The following is a 19303-nucleotide window of genomic DNA, read 5'->3' on the forward strand; positions in this document are numbered from 1 at the left end:
GTTGGTCACGAATGCCCTTTAATAAAACAAATACACAGATAATCCATTGTTTATTAAGCTATTTATTTCTTATGATAAGCTGTGGAATATTTACGTCATTCATAAAGTGAAATGGCCATATCTATATATATATATATATAAATCTGTAAAACCGGAAAAAGTATACATTTGTACGTTTCCTATAAATCGTATGTAGAATTAAAATCCATTAATTAGAATTATTACTAATATCAAAACCAGTTTTAAGCCACGAACATGATTATAACATTACTATAAAATAGTTCTTTTAAAGGCGTTAGGACCAATTCACCGAAAAATCCCGTGGTTCCATTTCTTCAATAATCTGCCATACATATCTATCCTTATCCTCCAGCATTTCCACGACTTCATCACAGTACTTCATCTCACGTGCCGCATCTATCTCAAGCTGTTGGACCTCTTCAAAGGTCAAGGACATATAATTCTCCCACCCGTTGAGCAGAAGAGTAAGGGCACAGTTTAGAAGGCTCTCCTCCTGGACTTTCTCAAACACGGCTTTACATTCGGCCGTCCATAGGGCTTTGACGTCGGTCTCGCTAAGGCATTCAGACTCTCTGAGTGTTGTAAGTGCAATACCTGTTTGTTCAACAGACGATCCGCTGATCAAGCTTTGGCAGCTTTCAGTGTCCTTGAAATTATTTTCATCAGCACCATTTTTTGATAGGCTATTGTCAAGTGTGGCTTTGTCCGTACTTGTCTCGGCATCTTGTGGTTTATTTTTTGTTTCCACTTGTTTTTGGGGTAATGTGTTTTGCATCTTGTCGTCATGTACATGATGTTGTACAGTCGGAGGTGGAGAATCTGTCGTTTTTGAGGATGTTGAAGTGTTTCTATGAGGTTTGGAGGGATGTGGACCAAATGATGCAGCTTGTTTCCATGGTGTATCAGTGGTAATTTTGCTTTCTCTCTGTAATAACTTAGGTCGTGACTGGATGACTTTAGAAGCATTCTCGCTTGTGATGGTGAGTATCTTCGCGGTGGACGAAAGAGCCGTTGGCGACATTTTAGATATTTGCGTATCAGGGGTTGTCACACGGTTCTGCAACTGCTCATCCACAGCAGATGGCTGGGTTAGTTCAGGACAACCTATCAGGGTAGTTGGGGTGATGTGTACAGGCCGGCAGTGGTTCCCTATGTCTCCTATTGGCTGATAGGCTATCATGTTTGTTGTATGTACAAAGAAATCATGAATTAACTCAGCGTCCGGAATGGATGAACAGCTTGTAGTTTTGAATGGTTCTTGTTCTTGCTCTTGATTGCTAGAAGTGTGGCTTAGATATGGATGGTCTGTCTGCACAATCTGCAACATTGCTTTGGATGAGACAGTTTCCCAGTCGATGCTATTGTCACTAGCCATGTCGTGGAAGAAGTCAAAGTCGGGAACGCTGCATGGTGACGAGATATCGGACTGATGTTCGCTGATGCCACCTTGGGACAGTAGAGCCAGCAGATCCTGAACAGAACTCGTTGGTTGTTGGTCAGGTTCGTTGTTGTTTGCAGAGGTGGCGGTCGGTTCACTTTGTTTGTCATTGAAATCCTCCGGTTGACTATCCAAATTCTTGGAACTGTCCGGAAATAGATCTGATAGAATCTCAAGATAGATCTCGTTTTCGGTTTGATTGTCGCCCTCTCTGGCAATTTCACTAGTTGTGTCACCTGAGGTTTCCGGGTCACTCTTGTCCATATTGTTTCACTCTCTAAGCTGATTTACTTCACGTGGTCACAACTTTTGATTGAAGCAAGATGTCACATCTGTTTGACTCATTACCGGCTCATGACGTCAACAAACTTTGACGTCACAAGCGATTGCGTCATTAGAACGTCGCCATGGATACTTTTGTATGGCCCCACCCCGTGTCGCATTCTAGAAGACATTAGGGGTGTTAGTCAATACATCGTTAAACTAAATATTAATGTATATTTTTGGATGGAATATTGAAATTTCACGGAAATGTATTTTGATATGTACATGACAAATACGATCGTGATTTTGTTTATTTGGTGTGTTGACGTTTCGAATGCACAAGTAATTCTTTGGGGCTTCAATAATTCGATAATTAATTTTGATTTTTATGAACATATTAAATGGTTTCATTGATTTATTTTTACAAAAACCTTTATGTATGTCGAGTTTAATATACATAACTAGTCTTTCATACAGAATAACTGTTATGTTATAAAATACATATTTCGTTAGAGCCGTCCCGATTTTTCTTACACGGTCGTCTATCTGGTCAAGACTCGATTACTTTGCGTTATATATAGCTGTGATATTGTGCAACCCTTATCTGACGTCTCAGTCGCCAAACCAGAACGAGAAATCTGGGTAAAAAAATAGGTATTGCCTTTGAACTTGTGAATATATTGGTATAATAATTTGTTTCAAAGCGATCTGGGCCCCGTTCCCCAAAGCGATCTTAGCGCTACGATCAGTGTAAGCCTATGTTAAAGATTGGGGGTTACGACCATCTTAGCGCTAATATCGCTGTGTGGAACGGGGCCCTAGCTTTCATTATTTAGATCGTTGTAGAAAATAATTCAAATACGAATAGATATTTCTTAGGGAAAACACGTTTAACAACCCACACCAAGTTACTTCATTACTTGCCTCGCTAGTGTTGTTTTATAGCGCTCTAGCCGTCGTATAATTGCCATATTGCACATGTCTAACAGCGCTATGATATGCACAAACTGTGCATATGAATCAAAGAAAGAAAATGTGTCCCATGATGAAGCGTTCGTAAAATATGAAAAATAACCGTGATTCATTCGAATTCATGACTGATTTTTCTTTGGAAAACAAGGACGTGTGTTAAAATTTAATAATGATACTTTTTTGTCGCGTTTCAATACGAAGAAGAAGAAGAATTTCATGTGAATTTTCATGTGTAGCAATTATCGTGAATTAAGAAACATCCATCCTTAAATATATTTAATGTACTAACGTCTACATTAAATGGCAAACTACTCTAAAATATTGCTCTGAATTTTCACCATGTTTTGTAGTATGGAACTTGTACTCATATCTTGTGAAATAAATATAAACTGATGGGTCTGTCGCCTCCGGCAATAAACCTTATTGCAAAAAGAGAGTAGAAACAAACATCTTCCACTTTAAAATATTAATTTATATTTATCATCTTCATCCCGGAAACACGTTGTTGTTCTACAGTATTCGTCTAGTGTTTCCTATGGTTTTTATTCCAGCTTTGTCACAAGAGCCTGTAAATAATCGAGTCGGCACCATGCAAACCAATGACCGATTGTACCAGCAACGAACCACACTACAGGGGCACCATTGACACGCAATCGTTATAGATAACAACCCGTGTGAGGGCAGTCTCGCTGGGTTCACTGGAGCTTAAGTCATGCGAGGTAATTGCCAGTCGTCATTCCGTCGTAAACTTATATATAACCTTTTACATCTTTTACAGCTTCACTAAAACCACAAGGCTTATATACTGCGAGAACCCAGTTGTGATGTCTTTAGAATTGATCAGTGAATTAATGTCCGATTTTAGACATGGTCGCTATGGCGCGGCCAAATTGAAAATGTCATTTTACTAATTACTTGAATGTAGAGCGTTTGCTAGGAGAGCGGAATGGCGGTGGTTCGATCCCCTGGCCGCGTCATACCAAAAGACGTTAAAAGATTTGTTACGTAATTGTTACGCTGCCTGGCGCTGGAGATTAAGGGGATAAAACAGAGACTGGTCGGCTCGGAGGCAGTATTGCATGTTTGAGTAGGGCATTAATGTTAAACTGCGGCATGGTATCTCGGTAGGCTAGCACTATATTTAACCGGCATAAGTCCGACCATTACAATAATCCAATCACCGGCAAGCATATTTTACTTGAGTGGACTTTGAACATGTCCAACAAATACTTTGATAAATTTGGGACTTTTGAGAACTATCTTTTTAGAACAGGCTGATTATAACATAGTATCGTATTTGAAAGATATCATGTGATATACCATGTGATATAACATGGATCTGAATTTGAACAACCAGTTTGTACATTTCAATGCGATATGGTTTCACCAATATGGTAAACGTCTGAGACCTGCATCACTTTCGACATCAAGGGCTTTTCTCCAACATTAAGCTGACACGCCGTGATATAACTTGAATACTGTTCAAAGAGATGTTAAAACCAAACTCACTCACTCACCCACTCTCCACGATAATGATCCTTGATATATCGGCACCATTCCCATGTCCGAAGGTTCGCTAAAGTGGTAAAGGTTTACGGACAGTGCTACTTATATCTTCCTTAAGTTCTAGCTGACAAGCCGTCATTCAATATTTGTATTTCAAAGCGGCGTTACTCCCTCAAAACTATCTCGGGGCGGTGGGGTGACCTAGTGGTTAAAGTGTTCGCTCGTCGGGGCCCATTATTGGGTCCCCCGCCGTGATTTTCAAAGTATATTGCTACAAGCTGCTTAAAGCCAAACTACCTCCCAACTCACCTATAAATTTTGAAAGTTTGTGTGATTTGGAATGCAACACGTATGTCTAATGTAGTCTTACATTTCATATTTCACATGAATATATCTATTAGTTTTTATTACAACACGTCATACAATACATGGTTCTAGGTTTACATAGTTTTGACATCACTGAGGCCGAAAGTTACAAGTGAGTACCCGCGAAGATCCGGATTTTTAGAATTGGTATTCAGCAACCAATTCTTGTCGTAAGGGGCGACTAACGGGATCGAGTGGTCACTGACTTGGTTGATGTCATCGTATCCCAACTGCGTGGCTCGATGCTCATGATGTCAATTACTGGATTATCTGATCCAGACTCGATTATTAACAGACTACCGCCATAAAGCAGTAATATTGCTAAGTGCGGCGTTAAACAACAAACAAACCTCGCATGACTTAAGCTCCTGCAAACCTCAGCGAGAATTATTCTACACGGGTTATTATCAAATGATTGCGTGTCAACATAACAAAACAAACAAAGGTTCAGGTGAGCTACATTGCCTGTGTCACGTGACCGGAATTCTAGATTCTAACGTGCCCTTGAAACGTTTCCAATACTAATGTCTGTAGAAATATTTAGCTGGAGGGAAGTAATTTCAAAAGCTTTTTTAATTTGTGGTCTGGAAAGCAGACGAGATATTGCTGAAGGTAGCCTAGAACCTTATTCAGAGTCTCACCTTGGGAGGCGGGGGATTATATTCGCATGACGCCATGTTGTTATGACGAATTTCGAAGTACTTTCATTTCATATATCGTGAATTTGCTTCTGTTGGTATAAAAATAGAAATTAATTCGTTATAACCGATATTTTGTTACACCAGACTTATTTATCTCCTTAGTAAGTTTATGGTTTGAAAATTCATTTCAGACGTATGTATAAAGAGTGTATTGATATACACCCTGAATTATAAATCAAAGTAAACTAAACTATGATTTAAATTTTGATTTTCTAAATATTCTAAAGTATATTGGTGTATAATTTGTCATAAGTAACCAAAACACCGGACAAACCCAAGGCTTTACGAAAATCAGTTTGTTTGATGCATTCCGGCAACGGACTCGGACTGGTTTTGGCTCAGCTAAGTGTCTATGCAGAGTTATCGAACCTGTGACCTCGTAAACGTTCTGTTGGCAGGTGCGCGCGTGACGTCACATAAACGGTAATGCGCCTGCGCATTTCCGGTGGTCCAGACGAACGCCAGTGTGGAGATAGTTGACAGACTGGAAAATGACAGAACACGGAAAATACTGCTTTTATTGTGGGAGTATAATACCCCTTCTCTAAATTTAAAGTATGCCCAAATGTCTACTAAACTCCGTAAGGGGTTACAAATCTGGAAAATACGTTGCTGGCAACGGTAGGTTTGAAATGTTAAAATTCAGTGGTAGGCCTACAGACGATTGAAAATGTGTTTATGTTGTTTATTGAGATGTTTTTCTTCGTGAGTTTACTAAATCTTTCCAAAAAGAATACAAAATTATTATTTGTTAATCAGTTGAATTATGGTAGGAATTGACTTTTAGGCCCAAGGTATGAATAAAGTTTCAATATGGCAGGTGCCCGAACATCCATCGAAACCTTACAGGATTTTTCCATATCTCGTTTTAATAGCTATAGGCCATACTTTTCTTGTCATATGATTGTAACAATTAGCATGGCACTCTCAATCTAAACGCAATATATTGATACGTTGGCTACATTACGAACCCACGATAATGTTTCGGGCATGAGTAGGCTTACCGTCTTCGACAACGATTACAACTGCCAATTTGATGACCTTGTCGAACTTGTGAAGTTGTTTTCTTTATCTTTATTCACTAGGCTAAGTCTCAACCAACATGGTCAGCAGGGTACAATGTAGCAAGTATGCCAGTGTGGCAAAAGGTTTCAGACTATATACATCTACAGGGTTAGAAACAAACAGGTTTTGTCTACTAGGCCTAGTCCTTATAATGATAACATAATTATAGCAAAGCCCTTAGGATACCTTTATTCTCTTGTGCCTATATTCAGCCCAAAGTCTGCAAAATATCTCAGTGATAGATCTTCAAGGTATTATCATAACTATATTGTTAATTTATAGGTTTGCAAAGGTGATTGGAATTTTTAAGATTACATGATAAAAAAGGAAGAAAATGCTTTATTACTTCCATATTATGTCATTGAATGCAATTCTAAAACTCGGGATTTAAGAAAGTATCAATATCATGCCGTTTCCCCCCAATTTGCCTGTCATGGGCATAGAGTTTGTAATCCTTAATATAACCCTGAATGTAAAAACTAAGATCAATTGTAATTTCACATGGTACGAATGAGTTAAATTACAAAACATGTTAGAAAATTGCAATGGGCAGTGAAGTGTTCTCTTGAACAATTTTTATATTAAACTTTGCCGAATATATTATAAAGACTACTATTACAAATAACTACAGTGCATCTATACACAGTAGTCCCTACAGAATTTTACTCTTTAGAGCCTAATAAATATTTAGGTACAAATATAAAACACTGGTTACATCAAAATATCTGTCCAGCCAGAGTGAGGATACAGCTATCCATGTTTGAATGTCTGATTCATTGCCAGTGAAATATTTTCCATGTGCGGATATTAAAATGCTAAAGTTATATACACAATACATATCTATCACTCAAACTGAACGTGGTATATAATCGGTTAAGAAACCATAAATGTTGAAAAAGTCATCTAGGTGTAATTTTATCCGGTAACCATGCTTTCAATTCCAATATTTAGATATCAATAAAATATATGTTCGTGTTCCAAAAACTGCTTTTACATTATCTTGATGTCAGATATATTCATTGAGTGTCAGACACGTTTTGAGTGCAAAAGATATCATACGATTTGTTGATTTGTATATTTGCAAGTATATACAATATCTAATGATGATGTATTTACGAAAAAAACAATCACATTTGAGTCCTAAAGTTGCCTAAGTATACAGAGCCTCAGTATCCAACTGGTGCCAGTTTATGCACCTCTGGTCGCTCTTTGGTGTGTCGGATTGTTTAGTATATCCTCCAGTAGTCAAAATATGCTTGGATCTGTGCAGAGATTATGCTGTTAGAAGTACCAGAGTACGTTCCATTTTCAGGCCCTGAGCAGGCCTTTTGGCAGGACCATGCAACATGGTGACAGCTGATGACAAATGACCAGTGTCCGCCTGGAGCAGAATTGAATTTCAAAAGAAGGAAATAAGCTTAGCATAAATAGATCTACTCATAAATAAATATGTGAGAGTAAAAACCTAACATCAAGACTTTAAAATTGCATCGAAGTTAATTAATCTTCTGACATTGTTTTGTATTTGAACATGTATAGTTTTTGTTTCAAGCTTTAATTTTGGTATATATTTTCCAATATATATGTATTTTTTATAAGAAATGGTCTCATGTAGTTTTGCATGTCTGTGCTAGTCTGTGTGGTTCCATTGTACACAATAGGGAATTTTGGCCTCTTTTTTCAAATTACATCGTCAACATATTCAAGGGTTGGAACAAGTGACCAATATCACAGGTGACATAGAAGGGCGGAGAGTGGCCAAGGGGGGTGCAGAGAGGGTCAAAAGTTGATGTTGAGCCAAGATAATGGAGGCCATGTCAATAAGCAAAACCACTGTGTAACAAAGTATATTATCAGGCTGGCTGCCTGACAAATTGTCAAAATGATTAAAGTTCTATACAGAGTTTACACTGCATAAATTACTTTGTAGATTTTCTGTTTCTGTTTCCAGTGTACGACCCATTCGTGATGACCACTCGGTCCGGCCTATCAATAAGCACTGCGCCACGTGGTCGTGTGAGCGCAGTGGTAAGGAACATACCCTCCCCAGTACCGACCGATGACCCACCACCGAGTGTGCCTCCTAAAAAGAAAAGCTTTCCAGTGAAGCATCGCCCCCTGAGTCACTTGTCGTTTGTCACACGTTTCTATATATGCCGTCGTCTTCCAGAACTTGACCTTGCAGGTGTTGGACCCCGAGACTTTGCCAACTGGCGAGAAGAGCTGATGGCCTTGAGAGACGTTCATCGGTCAGAAAAAGAAGAGACGTTTGAAACGCAGGGTAATGATTCTATATTTGTCATGGGAAATGCTGAAGATACCGATGAGCATGTCAGAGTAGATGACACCAGTCTGAACAGCGAAGATGACTGCAAATTGAACCTCATGACAGCGGAGATATCAGATGGTACATCCTATGTTGACAGAATGCCAGCAATCTTTTTGAACTCGCCATTATTACACAGAGAGCAAAAACTTCTGCAGAGTAGTGTTAATACCAATAGAAACAATAAGACTTTTCAATCTCACAAGTCGACATCTAATGGGACAGGAGTTTCTGGATCTTCCCAGACACTGCCATGTCAGAGCACCTACCAACAGTATTGTGAGCCAAGAGCTGGCACATCAAACAAGTTACTAGTAGACGATGATAGTCAAGATAGCAGAGACGATGAACTAAGTCTTTCCACGGAGAATGATAACTTCAGTGAGAGCGATGACAGTTCAGGTGAACAAGAGCTTATATGTCGAGACTGTGATGTGGAATTCTCATCTTTCTCTGCTTACAAAGCTCACATGTGGGTTCATGGAAAAACCAGAAACAAGTGTCAAATTTGTGGCAAAATCTTTACAAGATCCTGGCTCCTGAAGGGCCACATGCGCACGCATACAGGGGAACGCCCATTCCGCTGCTCATATCCTGATTGTGACAAAGCATTCGCTGATAAGTCGAACCTTCGCTCTCACATGCTCATCCACACCACACAGAACAAGACCTATTCTTGTCCAAAGTGTTCCCGCGCCTTTGCCCAGAAGAGATACCTCCACAAGCACATGCTTGAGGTGTGTCGTATCATCTAACCTCCAAGGTGATCATTTCGAGACATACTTTATGAATTCAGAAACATTGTTAAGATATTATACCACTGTTATTGTATGGAAGCACGTCTTGTTTCACATACATATCCTGTTGACTATGAATTTGACATTTGTACCAAAGTATTAATCTATAACATTGATTTGTGACATAATAATTGTATATACCCGTGACATATTTAATCTAAATTATATGCTTGTGCTATATCGCAAAACTGTATATATGGACATTTCATGTTAATATTTATTGATTTATTTAGTCACCTACAATCTTCCTTCTGTAATTTGGATTTCGGACTAAGCTCAATCAGAGACATTCCTCAGACTTTACTGCATGGGCAGTCTTATTGCTCTTTTAACATTGCATGAACTGTTCTCAGATGATCTACTTGTGAAAATAAATTCTCACCATTTGGAGCCGCTTTGTATATACTTTAGTTAAATAAACCTATCATCTTCAAGTAGCACTGGTCTGAGTAGTGAAAGGGAATTGGCCAAAGTATTTTTACACCATCTTTATTTCCAGTTTAGGATACACTTGGATTAATGTAAATAACAACAAACAAAAGTCTGTATGTGCTAACTTTTTCGATGTTACCTTTTATTTTTAAAAATATGTCACAAGGAGAACTATGTTCACACACTGTAAAGCTGGTGTTTAGAATGTAAAAACATGCAAGACATGTTAAGATCTAAACATGTTCAGGAATGTGTTTAAATCCTAAAAGGGAATGCACGTTTGCTGTCTAGTATCTAAACACATTAATGGTATAAACACATGAATTGGGCTATCTTCCCACAGCCTAAATATCACCTAAATATTACATGCCGTTAACAACGTGAATTTTAACATGTTTGCGACAAATTGCATATTATGTGTACTATCCCAACAATATTTTAGACTTAGTTGTTAAACACAGTCATAAAATATGTTTGTACCCTAAACACATCGACATTATGGGACAACGAACGCCCTTAGGTTGGTGCGTAAGTTCTGAACTCATTGTTTAGAGTGTATTTGCATTTAATGCCGTCAATGTGTGATTTCCTGAAGGTACTGAAGGTAATATATATTTAATTTCCCCCAAAATCAAATTTTATACCGCGTTTCTTTTTGTCGTGTATATCACAATTCTACCAGTATGAATTCTACTTTGAAGGTTTTACATTCAATTCGTTATATTCCACATCTAAAAAACAAATGGTGAAGTTGACTACGTGTTGTTCGGCAAGGGTGGGAACTGGACTTTTTTAGTCAGTTAACTCACTTGCCTCGGGAAGGTGGTACTAAGTAGTCTTTCATAATATCATAGCGGCCTAGTGATATCAGTTAGGATTAAGAATGTAACTGGTAAACCCTTTTTGCTGATGACACGAACAGTTATCCATAGCTAAGATACTAGCGGTCCTGACGCGTAAAGCACGTGCAACAAGCCACTCGCCACTTGTTAAAAACACAGTCAGTCGATGCAAAATACGCACATTTAGAATATTCTGAACTGTTATCTTATTTCTTGAATTCAAAAGGTGTCGAATAATAGGCATGATTAATGCAGTCATGACCTACAAAGTTGTTGGATGTTAACTCGGTTACCAACAGTTGATTACAAGCAGATTGGCACAGAAACATCGGCAAAGTAACGAGGTAAAGGACCGTCCAAAGTATGGAAGACCTGGCGTGACGACCGTACGCGAACCTACTTACTAATGTGCCATGGTACTATTTTAACACACCTGAAAGGCTAGCTGAGCCTATGTCATCGCAGGTCGTGCTTAAACTTTTTACATTTTCACTTTCTCCGAAATAACCTCATGGATTCAACTGAAATTGTGTGTGAACGTTTCTTACTACAAGGGATTCAATTTTGTGCTTCAAAACTTAAGGGACTAGAAGCCTGAATCTATAAGGTGAGATGGTCACCATATGTAGTTCCAAGTTTGTTTAAGGTCTCGTGGTCGAAAAAACATATTGGAAAATACGAAAAAGTCGCATATCATTCATCAGCATCTCAGAAACTACTGGACTAATAAAGCTGAACCTTTACATGTTTGTTGGTACTAATGACACCCCTATTAATTCAAATGGTCGAATTCGAATTGCAATATGGCTACTGCAGCGGCCACAACAGCAGCCACCAGACAGCAGTAAAAAATATCTCCTTAGAAACTACCGGACCACTGAAGCTGAAATGTCACATGCTTGTTCCCAGCAATAATGACAGTGACACCCCCATATAGTGTCAAGAGATACGAATCCTATTTGCAATATAACTGCTGTGGTGGTCATATTGAAAAACTATTCATGACCACATTCTATTATTAATGTACATAGAGTAATGAAATTGTGTAGTTGTGGGATTCACATGCTCAGTATTTTGCAACATAATTTTGACCATGCTCTTAAATTCTCTCATAAGACATAAGTTAAGTAGCCGTCTCTGGGGAAATTTCAAACTGTTGAACACATATCCAGGTGAGCTACAGAGTCGTGGAACTATTTTATATATTTGATTTTTCAAGCTTGAGGGCAAAGTGCTCAGATGATCCAGAGAAGGATTCTCTGCTTGCAATATGAAAGCTTACACGCTTCCCTGCCTATGATTATCAATGTAACGGTATGTGCTTGGTGACATGCATCAGTTAATGCTGCCAGAATGTGCATGCCCTATAGCATGAGTTTGCTGCCTTGCAATAAGCAACACTTTCCTGACACATTAAAACACCCATTGTGTCAGCCAGTGTTTGTTTGTTTGTTGTTTAACGCCGCACTCACCAATATTCCGGCAATATAACGGCGGTCTGTAAATAATCGAGTATGGATCAAACAATCTAGTGATTGACATCATGAGCATCGATCCACGCAATTGGGATACGACGACATGCATCAACCAGGGCAGCGAGCCCGACAACCTGATCCTGTTATTCGCCTTTTACAGCAAGCATGGGTTGCTGAAGACCTATTCTAACACGGATGTTCCGGTGTATTTCACACAAGATTAGATTATTAGAAGGTTGTTCACTGATGGCAACACCGTGTCTTCAGAAAACACCAGCAACTTTCTGAATGAATCACACCTATTGTGTGAAAATACCTACAGATGGCAATCTCTTAAAATAGCAAATGAATTGCAAATGTTTGTAGCAGCCTTTCATCTGAAAGTAATGCAAAACACGTCTGTGTTCAAGGACAAGAAAAGCTTCAAGTTGCATATTAATAAAGTTAGTACTACGTTGGGTAGAGTAGTCAGCAGTCCTCCGTTAAAGGGACTGCTTAATGCGTTTGCTCAAATTTGACCGTCGCAAGTGTTTTTGCCAACCTCATGCTTACAATCAATGTTTTGAGACTTCATACCTGATATTCCTCACCTACACCACTGGTGAAGCTTTCCGGACGGATTGTGACAATAAAGGTTAAGGTCACTCATTGTGACCTTGGCGTCAAGTGTAAGGGCCGCTGGGGGTCACATTAAGAGACATGGCACATTTATGTCGAAATGTGTAAAAAAAATTGCCATGTGTAAAACCTCTGTTATTTCCCAATGTATCATTATGAAATATTTATACTGTTTTATCCCATCAAAACTTCTAGTACTCAGTTTTGCATATTCAAATTCATCGGTATGATATGACCTTTATATCCCAATGAAAACATTCAGATGTACCTTTATTGGTACTTTTATTGACCAGGTTAGGATTTCAGGTAGGAATGTAAGTCCCTACCAACCTATGCCTGACTAAATGGAATTGTGTGATTACATGCCATCGTATCGCAACTGCGTGGATCAACGCTTCTGATCTCAATGACTGGATTCTCTGCATGGTCAGTATTCGGCGTAAAACAAAAAACAAAACAATATTTTTGTGTGATGGAATCGGAATGCTCGAGAAAATCCAAGTAAGAAAGGATGGCTGATTTAGTTATTGATGCTCTCTTGATTCAATTGTACACAAACAAAAGTGTAAATCGTAAAACCTAAGCATGATTTTTCAGCGAAAACATGTAGAGGTTTGCGTTTCGTCTACATATATAAGTCTTGTCGGCAATTTCGCTTGTTTTCTCAACAAAAACAAACAAACAAACGTTGATTGGGTCAGTCACGAGCTGTTCTCGTTTGTTTATACATAATTATAAGCGCTGACAGAAGACTTTACCTGCTTTGAGCTCCAACGGAAGGAGCACTGTTTAGGCACCGTACAATATGGCAGTCCTGTCGCGCTAAATTCAAGTCTCTCAAACACCACTTTGTATGTCAGCTACATTTTATGATGCAGATCAGTATTTCAGTCAATGGTTACCTTGAATACAGTGGCAATGTCTCAATCTCTCGATCGACACAGCACTAATCATAACCAAGGCACCATCGGCGCTCTTTGTGGCAGGCGACTTGAATGGGTCCGGTGGTCAGGCTCGGCGACTTGAATCGGTCCGGGGGTCAGGCTCGGCAACTTGGTTGAATGTGTGTCGTTGTACCCCGACGGCGTGGAACGTTGTTCATGATATCAACCATTGTTTATCTGGTCAAGACTCGATTATGTACAGGTCGCCGTGATATAGCTGCAATATTTCTCAGTGCGGCGTTCAACAACATTTACTGTAGACCTACGTTGGAAATATACGCCAGATCGCGGAGCAACAATATAGCCCCTCTTTCAACGATACAGTAATACGTCTATAGTTAAAACACACAACAGATACTTAATTCGTCTCAAACTAGAAACACATGAAAGCTAAGTACCAAATGCAACTGATTGTTTATTACAGCGTGAGCTGATGTTTATGCATGGCATTATACAGAATGATGTACATTTGTATTCGGGAAGTACATATGTTCTCGATAGCATTACGTACCACGTCCCGACCCCCTGCTCTGAAGTCGGACCCCCGGGGTTAACACAGCTGACTTAGGGTAATATTACACCGCAAAACGTTTCTACTAATGCATCTACCGTACGCTTGCAGCGAAATGAGATAATGATAGTCACATGTTCGTACATAATCCTTTGAAATGTTTTTAACACAGCTTAAAGGAAAATGACGCAACTTTGTTTCTGACATCATCGTTTGCACATACACGAGTCCAGAATAGATTGTTCAATTAAATTAGTTTCTATAGATGATTTTGGAGATTGTCATCTTATTAATCGCATATATTAACAGAAAGTATAACAGAGACGTTATATAGTGTATGCACTTTTATACTCAAATACACATAATGTTGAAAGCCAAGTCATGCATTTTCAAGTGTGAAAATTATGCTGCTCGCGCGTATTTGTTTCAAAATCTCGTAAAGCTACTTGAGCGTGAATTCTATCCAGGTGTCTATTCAAGCTGTCCGTGTTTGCAAACTTGAAACTAACATGTGTAACAGGTGTGTCATTAATTCATTCGGAAACTGGACGTTTACCATATTGCACATTTCACTGCATGAATGAAGCTAAACCTTTACCAATACCACATGTAAATTTTGATTCCATTTAGACAGTGTTGGTATAATTTAGGCCTAGTTTAAAGCATAGAAACTCGTTATTGGTTAGTAAATAAAATAACATAACTCCTATATGCAAGTAGGGAACAGTTAGGGGTATATATGTTTATTTACTGACCAATAACGAGTTCCTGCGGTTTTAAGTTTTTCACGTACTTTACTTGCAGATGTCGCTTCTAACAGACTGTCATGTGACCCATTCTTGCAGGCACATGCAGTTCGTAACAGCTGAAATCATCTGTTTTACCTGTTGTTCAGCCGCCTTCTCAGTTTGTTATTGTTCTAAACGTTTTATTAATACTACTTGTGCACATATAGATATAGATATCTTGAAACTGAAGTATTGCCGCCATGCTGCACTGAACTTGTTAAGAAAACGACACAGCGTGGAGGCAGGATCGATTATTGATTTAAGTCAGTCAGTTGGGATGAACGTTGTATGGAGATGAACTGTCTCCCCAACCGTGTCTCCTGGTGATGTTCCTAGCTTCCCTGACGATACAGCAGTCTGCCTGCCCGCTTGCCACACGTTGGCGTGCGCTTCTCTCTCATTACCAGATGTTGGAAGGAATCGCTTCCCTGCCGACCAACCAGCCGGCCAGTAAGGAGAGAGCGAGCGGCCGACAGATCCCGAGCAGCGCCGAGCTACACAGGAACACACGGAACATCTCTCACGATTGAAATAGCGTATATCTTCTCGAGTTCCTTGTCAGACCGATCGACCTTCTTACCCAATCGGCTCTCGCGGCCATATATGGGTAACCAACCTCCCATACACATGTAGAAGCTAGATTCTATGGCGGACATTTTCGCATAATTTATTCACCCTGACGGAGGAGAATTTCGCATCGCCCCGTACCATCCTTTCCCGTGGAATATGATTAAATTTATCACCTCACGGGTTGGAAATTTTGGGGTTGATCCACCGCGGTGTTTCGGAGCCAGGGCAACTGAGGCGAAAGAAAGGTTTTGATTCCATCAGGCAAGGTGTAAACCTTTAACCTTGCGCGCCGCTCAACGAGCGACGTATCGTTTGATTAAACGTGGATCGGAGGACGGATGGTTCTATATACAGTGTGAGTACAGTGTGCTGCCTGCCTATACCTTGTGTGTGTGTCGTCTACTTCTCTACTGCATTTACCGTCAGCTGCAGTAGCGGATCGCCACAGCCCTCCCTCTCTCGCACAAGGGGGACCCTACATACACATATACTAGGGAGTTTACAACATGTGTGTCGGGCAGACTCCAATTGAGAGGAATTAACGTTGGATATTAGCGTAATAATTCTGGATCGGCGTTTCGTTTGATTTCGTATGCTCCAGGTTAAAAAGACTCCTACTGTTACGGCATTAATTTCGTGTTGTGTGTCCTAATATATCTGTCCTTTTGAGTGGAACTGACCGTCTGTTTTATTTCGTTTGCAGTTGTTGCATTTCGTGATATCGAGCTGGTGAGTAGCGTGTTAGGAGTGAACATGCTAGGTAGGCCGGTGTTGGTGTCGCCTTGCCCTGCTACCCATAGCCTGGTCAGCATACGCTACCCTGTCCTGCAACACTACCACTTCGCCGGGATGTGAGGGTAGGCCAGCTCAATCACTGACATTCAGGAGAAATATCTACTGTTAACCTTATCATCAGCTGATTTATTGAAACTGACTCGCCTCATGTTCATCAACGATCAAACAAACTAAATGACCTCGGGAGGGGGACGTTTCGATTTCGATGATGGGGGCACGTACTGCGGGGGCTGGGAGGAGGGAAAGGCCCATGGCCATGGGGTGTGTACGGGGCCCAAGGGCCAGGGGGAGTACGCGGGGGCCTGGCAGTACGGCTTTGAGGTGTCAGGGGTGTACACCTGGCCTAGCGGAAACGCCTATAAAGGCCAATGGTTCCAAGGCAAACGACATGGGTTAGGGTGCGAAACCAAGGGCCGATGGATGTACAGGGGGGAGTGGACACAGGGATTCAAGGGACGCTATGGGGTACGACAGAGCACGACATCGGGCGCCCGCTACGAGGGGACGTGGACTACAGGACTACAGGATGGCTATGGCTGCGAGACGTATGCGGATGGAGGTAGGCCCACTTTCTGTACTGTACACGTCAAGAGTGCATATGTTACCACAGATCGCAGTAACCGCATGCACATCACACATTTCCAATACAGGAAACTGTATCAACACTAACATATACGAAACCCATGCTTAGAACGATCGACTATTGTTATTGTTATGATAATTACCAAGACAAATCGCATCATCGAAAGTCTGACAATATATTTTCGCGAGACAATCTGGTTAATAGCATTCATGCAAAAAATGTTAACTAAATACGTCAATATAAGTCCAGGTCCGGTTATGCTTTCCTTCATCACGGCACACCTAATGACATGGCGAGTTTCAGGATAACATGCAGTTATATTGATCATATAATCTATATATGCAATATATATATATATATATATATACGTTGAGGCACTAAACGGCCCCTCCTACTTGTGCAAAATTTAAGTGTTGTATTTCACTGTGTGTGATGCAGATGCCTTTCCCAAATCAAACTGATATGTATCATATAGTAATATCAAAACAACACACATCAATATTGTTTACTTTAAAGGTGGTACATCGAATGACGTCAGTATCCAATTGCTCAGCGTCTATTCAGTGTTAACCCTCCTTTAATTCAACGAACGTATTGTGGGGTGTTCTAATTTGTGACGTTACGAACAATAATAATTACGAACGTTAATACTAACACTATGTCCATGCTGACAGATGCCTTTAAACGCGTTGAGTCAGTCATAACAATCATCATCTATTTGAAATGTTTTCGAATGATTTCAACCATTCCCAGATATCAATAAACCGGCAGTGTCAGGCTGACACGGCATGGCGTGTCAATCACCGCTCTCTCTCTCCTTACGCCGAATAATACTGATGTATGACAATAGCTTATGTGCGTTTATATATATATACAAACGTTATGTGGCGCATATTCCTTACAAATAGATCACAACGACGCATCACAATGCGTAGACATTGATGTGAGATTCACGGTTACAAATACCTCATATTTTATGCTGCATTGGCCGCAAGCTGTTTTTAAATTGATTCGTGTAAATATTTTACTCAATTCCCGTGACAATCGATCCGACATCAATGCAGTCTTTGTGAGCGCCGTAGAAATACAATGCTCTAGTTGCGGCATTCAGATACACATACAAAACACTGCCAGGAAGACGATTCAGGCCGATTCCGATCACAGGGGAGTCAACCTGCCCAAACACATCGTAGTACGCGACGGAACAGAGTTCAAGGGACGTAATGAGCTCCCCACTGCAAATATTATCTGCCATCTAGTCCCAACCCCCAACGTCGATACACGTGCATGAACTGGAACGCAACAATACCCCCAAGTTTGCATCGATCTATTATCGATCGCTTGTATCACCCTTTTCATCAGCATATATCCAAGGTTTTAATGGGAACATAATTAACGGTGTGTGCACATGTCGTCGACAATCAGTGACTATTTGTCAATGTTATGTCATAGTATCGGTATTGGTATAGACTTCGATTCTGGTGTTGTCACGTGGTTGTAGCGTCAACACGCCCTTGTAGCTCTCCGTCAGCTCTGCCAATTAAAGGTTCAAATCCCTTGGCCTGAAAATAGATTGAAATCAATGCACGTTGATAACCCCTGCTAATTTCTCCTGTGTTGGTGCCAGTAATGGCCTTAATCCCAGGACGTATTCAGCAACATGCCACACAGTCACCTATACAGTGATATAGGCTTCGTTCTGCTTTGATATACCGACAGCCTTGACATTCAATATGGCAGCCATCTCGTACCTTCACTGAGTAGCCATATTAACCAACCTTTTGCTTCCGATAAATTAATTTGTCCGTCTTGGCCATCTCTTGCACCGCGTCATCACACGTCGACCAGTCCTGGATTCGAATCAATGGATTCTATATTATCTGGTGGTGTTGGCATATATCCATGACACATATATATCTTACACGCTTCTTAAAAAACTTTAATAAGTTGACTTCATCTATAAAAAAACAAACATTGATAGTTTACATGACAGCCGGTTTGCGTGACCAGTATTGACTTAGCCAGTGTCTGATAAGTGATGAGGAGCGGTCAATATTTAGGTTGATGGTTCTTGACAAATCAGGACCGAGGGCCTTTGTAAATAAGAGCGACAAAACCCTTTCCATGTTCATAAGAAATGCAGTCGATTGTAATATTTCCGACTATATCATAAGCATGAGTTTATGAATCACTATCAACTAGTGATGATATATACCGCGAGTTCGCGAAAAGGTGCATGCCCTGCCCCGCCGGTGGCACCCGTCCAGACAATTGTGCATTGTGCATGCG

At 40.2% G+C, this 19303-nt stretch overlaps 2 protein-coding genes across 2 annotated transcripts in view; both read left to right on the forward strand.

Annotated features, from left to right (window-relative positions):
* The first annotated feature begins 5825 nt into the window (after window positions 1–5825).
* Window positions 5826–9414, forward strand: LOC139448515 (polycomb protein PHO-like). Its single transcript, XM_071230075.1, has 2 exons — window positions 5826–5889; window positions 8285–9414. The coding sequence occupies exons 1-2, from the start codon at window positions 5826–5828 to the stop codon at window positions 9412–9414; spliced, it is 1194 nt and encodes a 397-aa protein (XP_071086176.1).
* A 6086-nt stretch (window positions 9415–15500) lies between these two features.
* The window catches only part of LOC139454237 (junctophilin-1-like), a 104098-nt gene continuing 100295 nt past the window's right edge, over window positions 15501–19303 (forward strand). The window contains exons 1-2 of the mRNA XM_071235841.1: window positions 15501–15991; window positions 16340–16990. Of these exons, the coding sequence (XP_071091942.1) occupies window positions 16606–16990 (385 nt within the window). The 5' untranslated portion in view covers window positions 15501–15991; window positions 16340–16605. The remainder of the gene's footprint in view (window positions 15992–16339; window positions 16991–19303) is intronic.

Source organism: Haliotis cracherodii, unplaced genomic scaffold (genome assembly GCF_022045235.1).
Source record: "Haliotis cracherodii isolate W230 unplaced genomic scaffold, xgHalCrac1.p SCAF_10, whole genome shotgun sequence".
Taxonomy (NCBI): Eukaryota; Metazoa; Mollusca; class Gastropoda; order Lepetellida; family Haliotidae; genus Haliotis; species Haliotis cracherodii.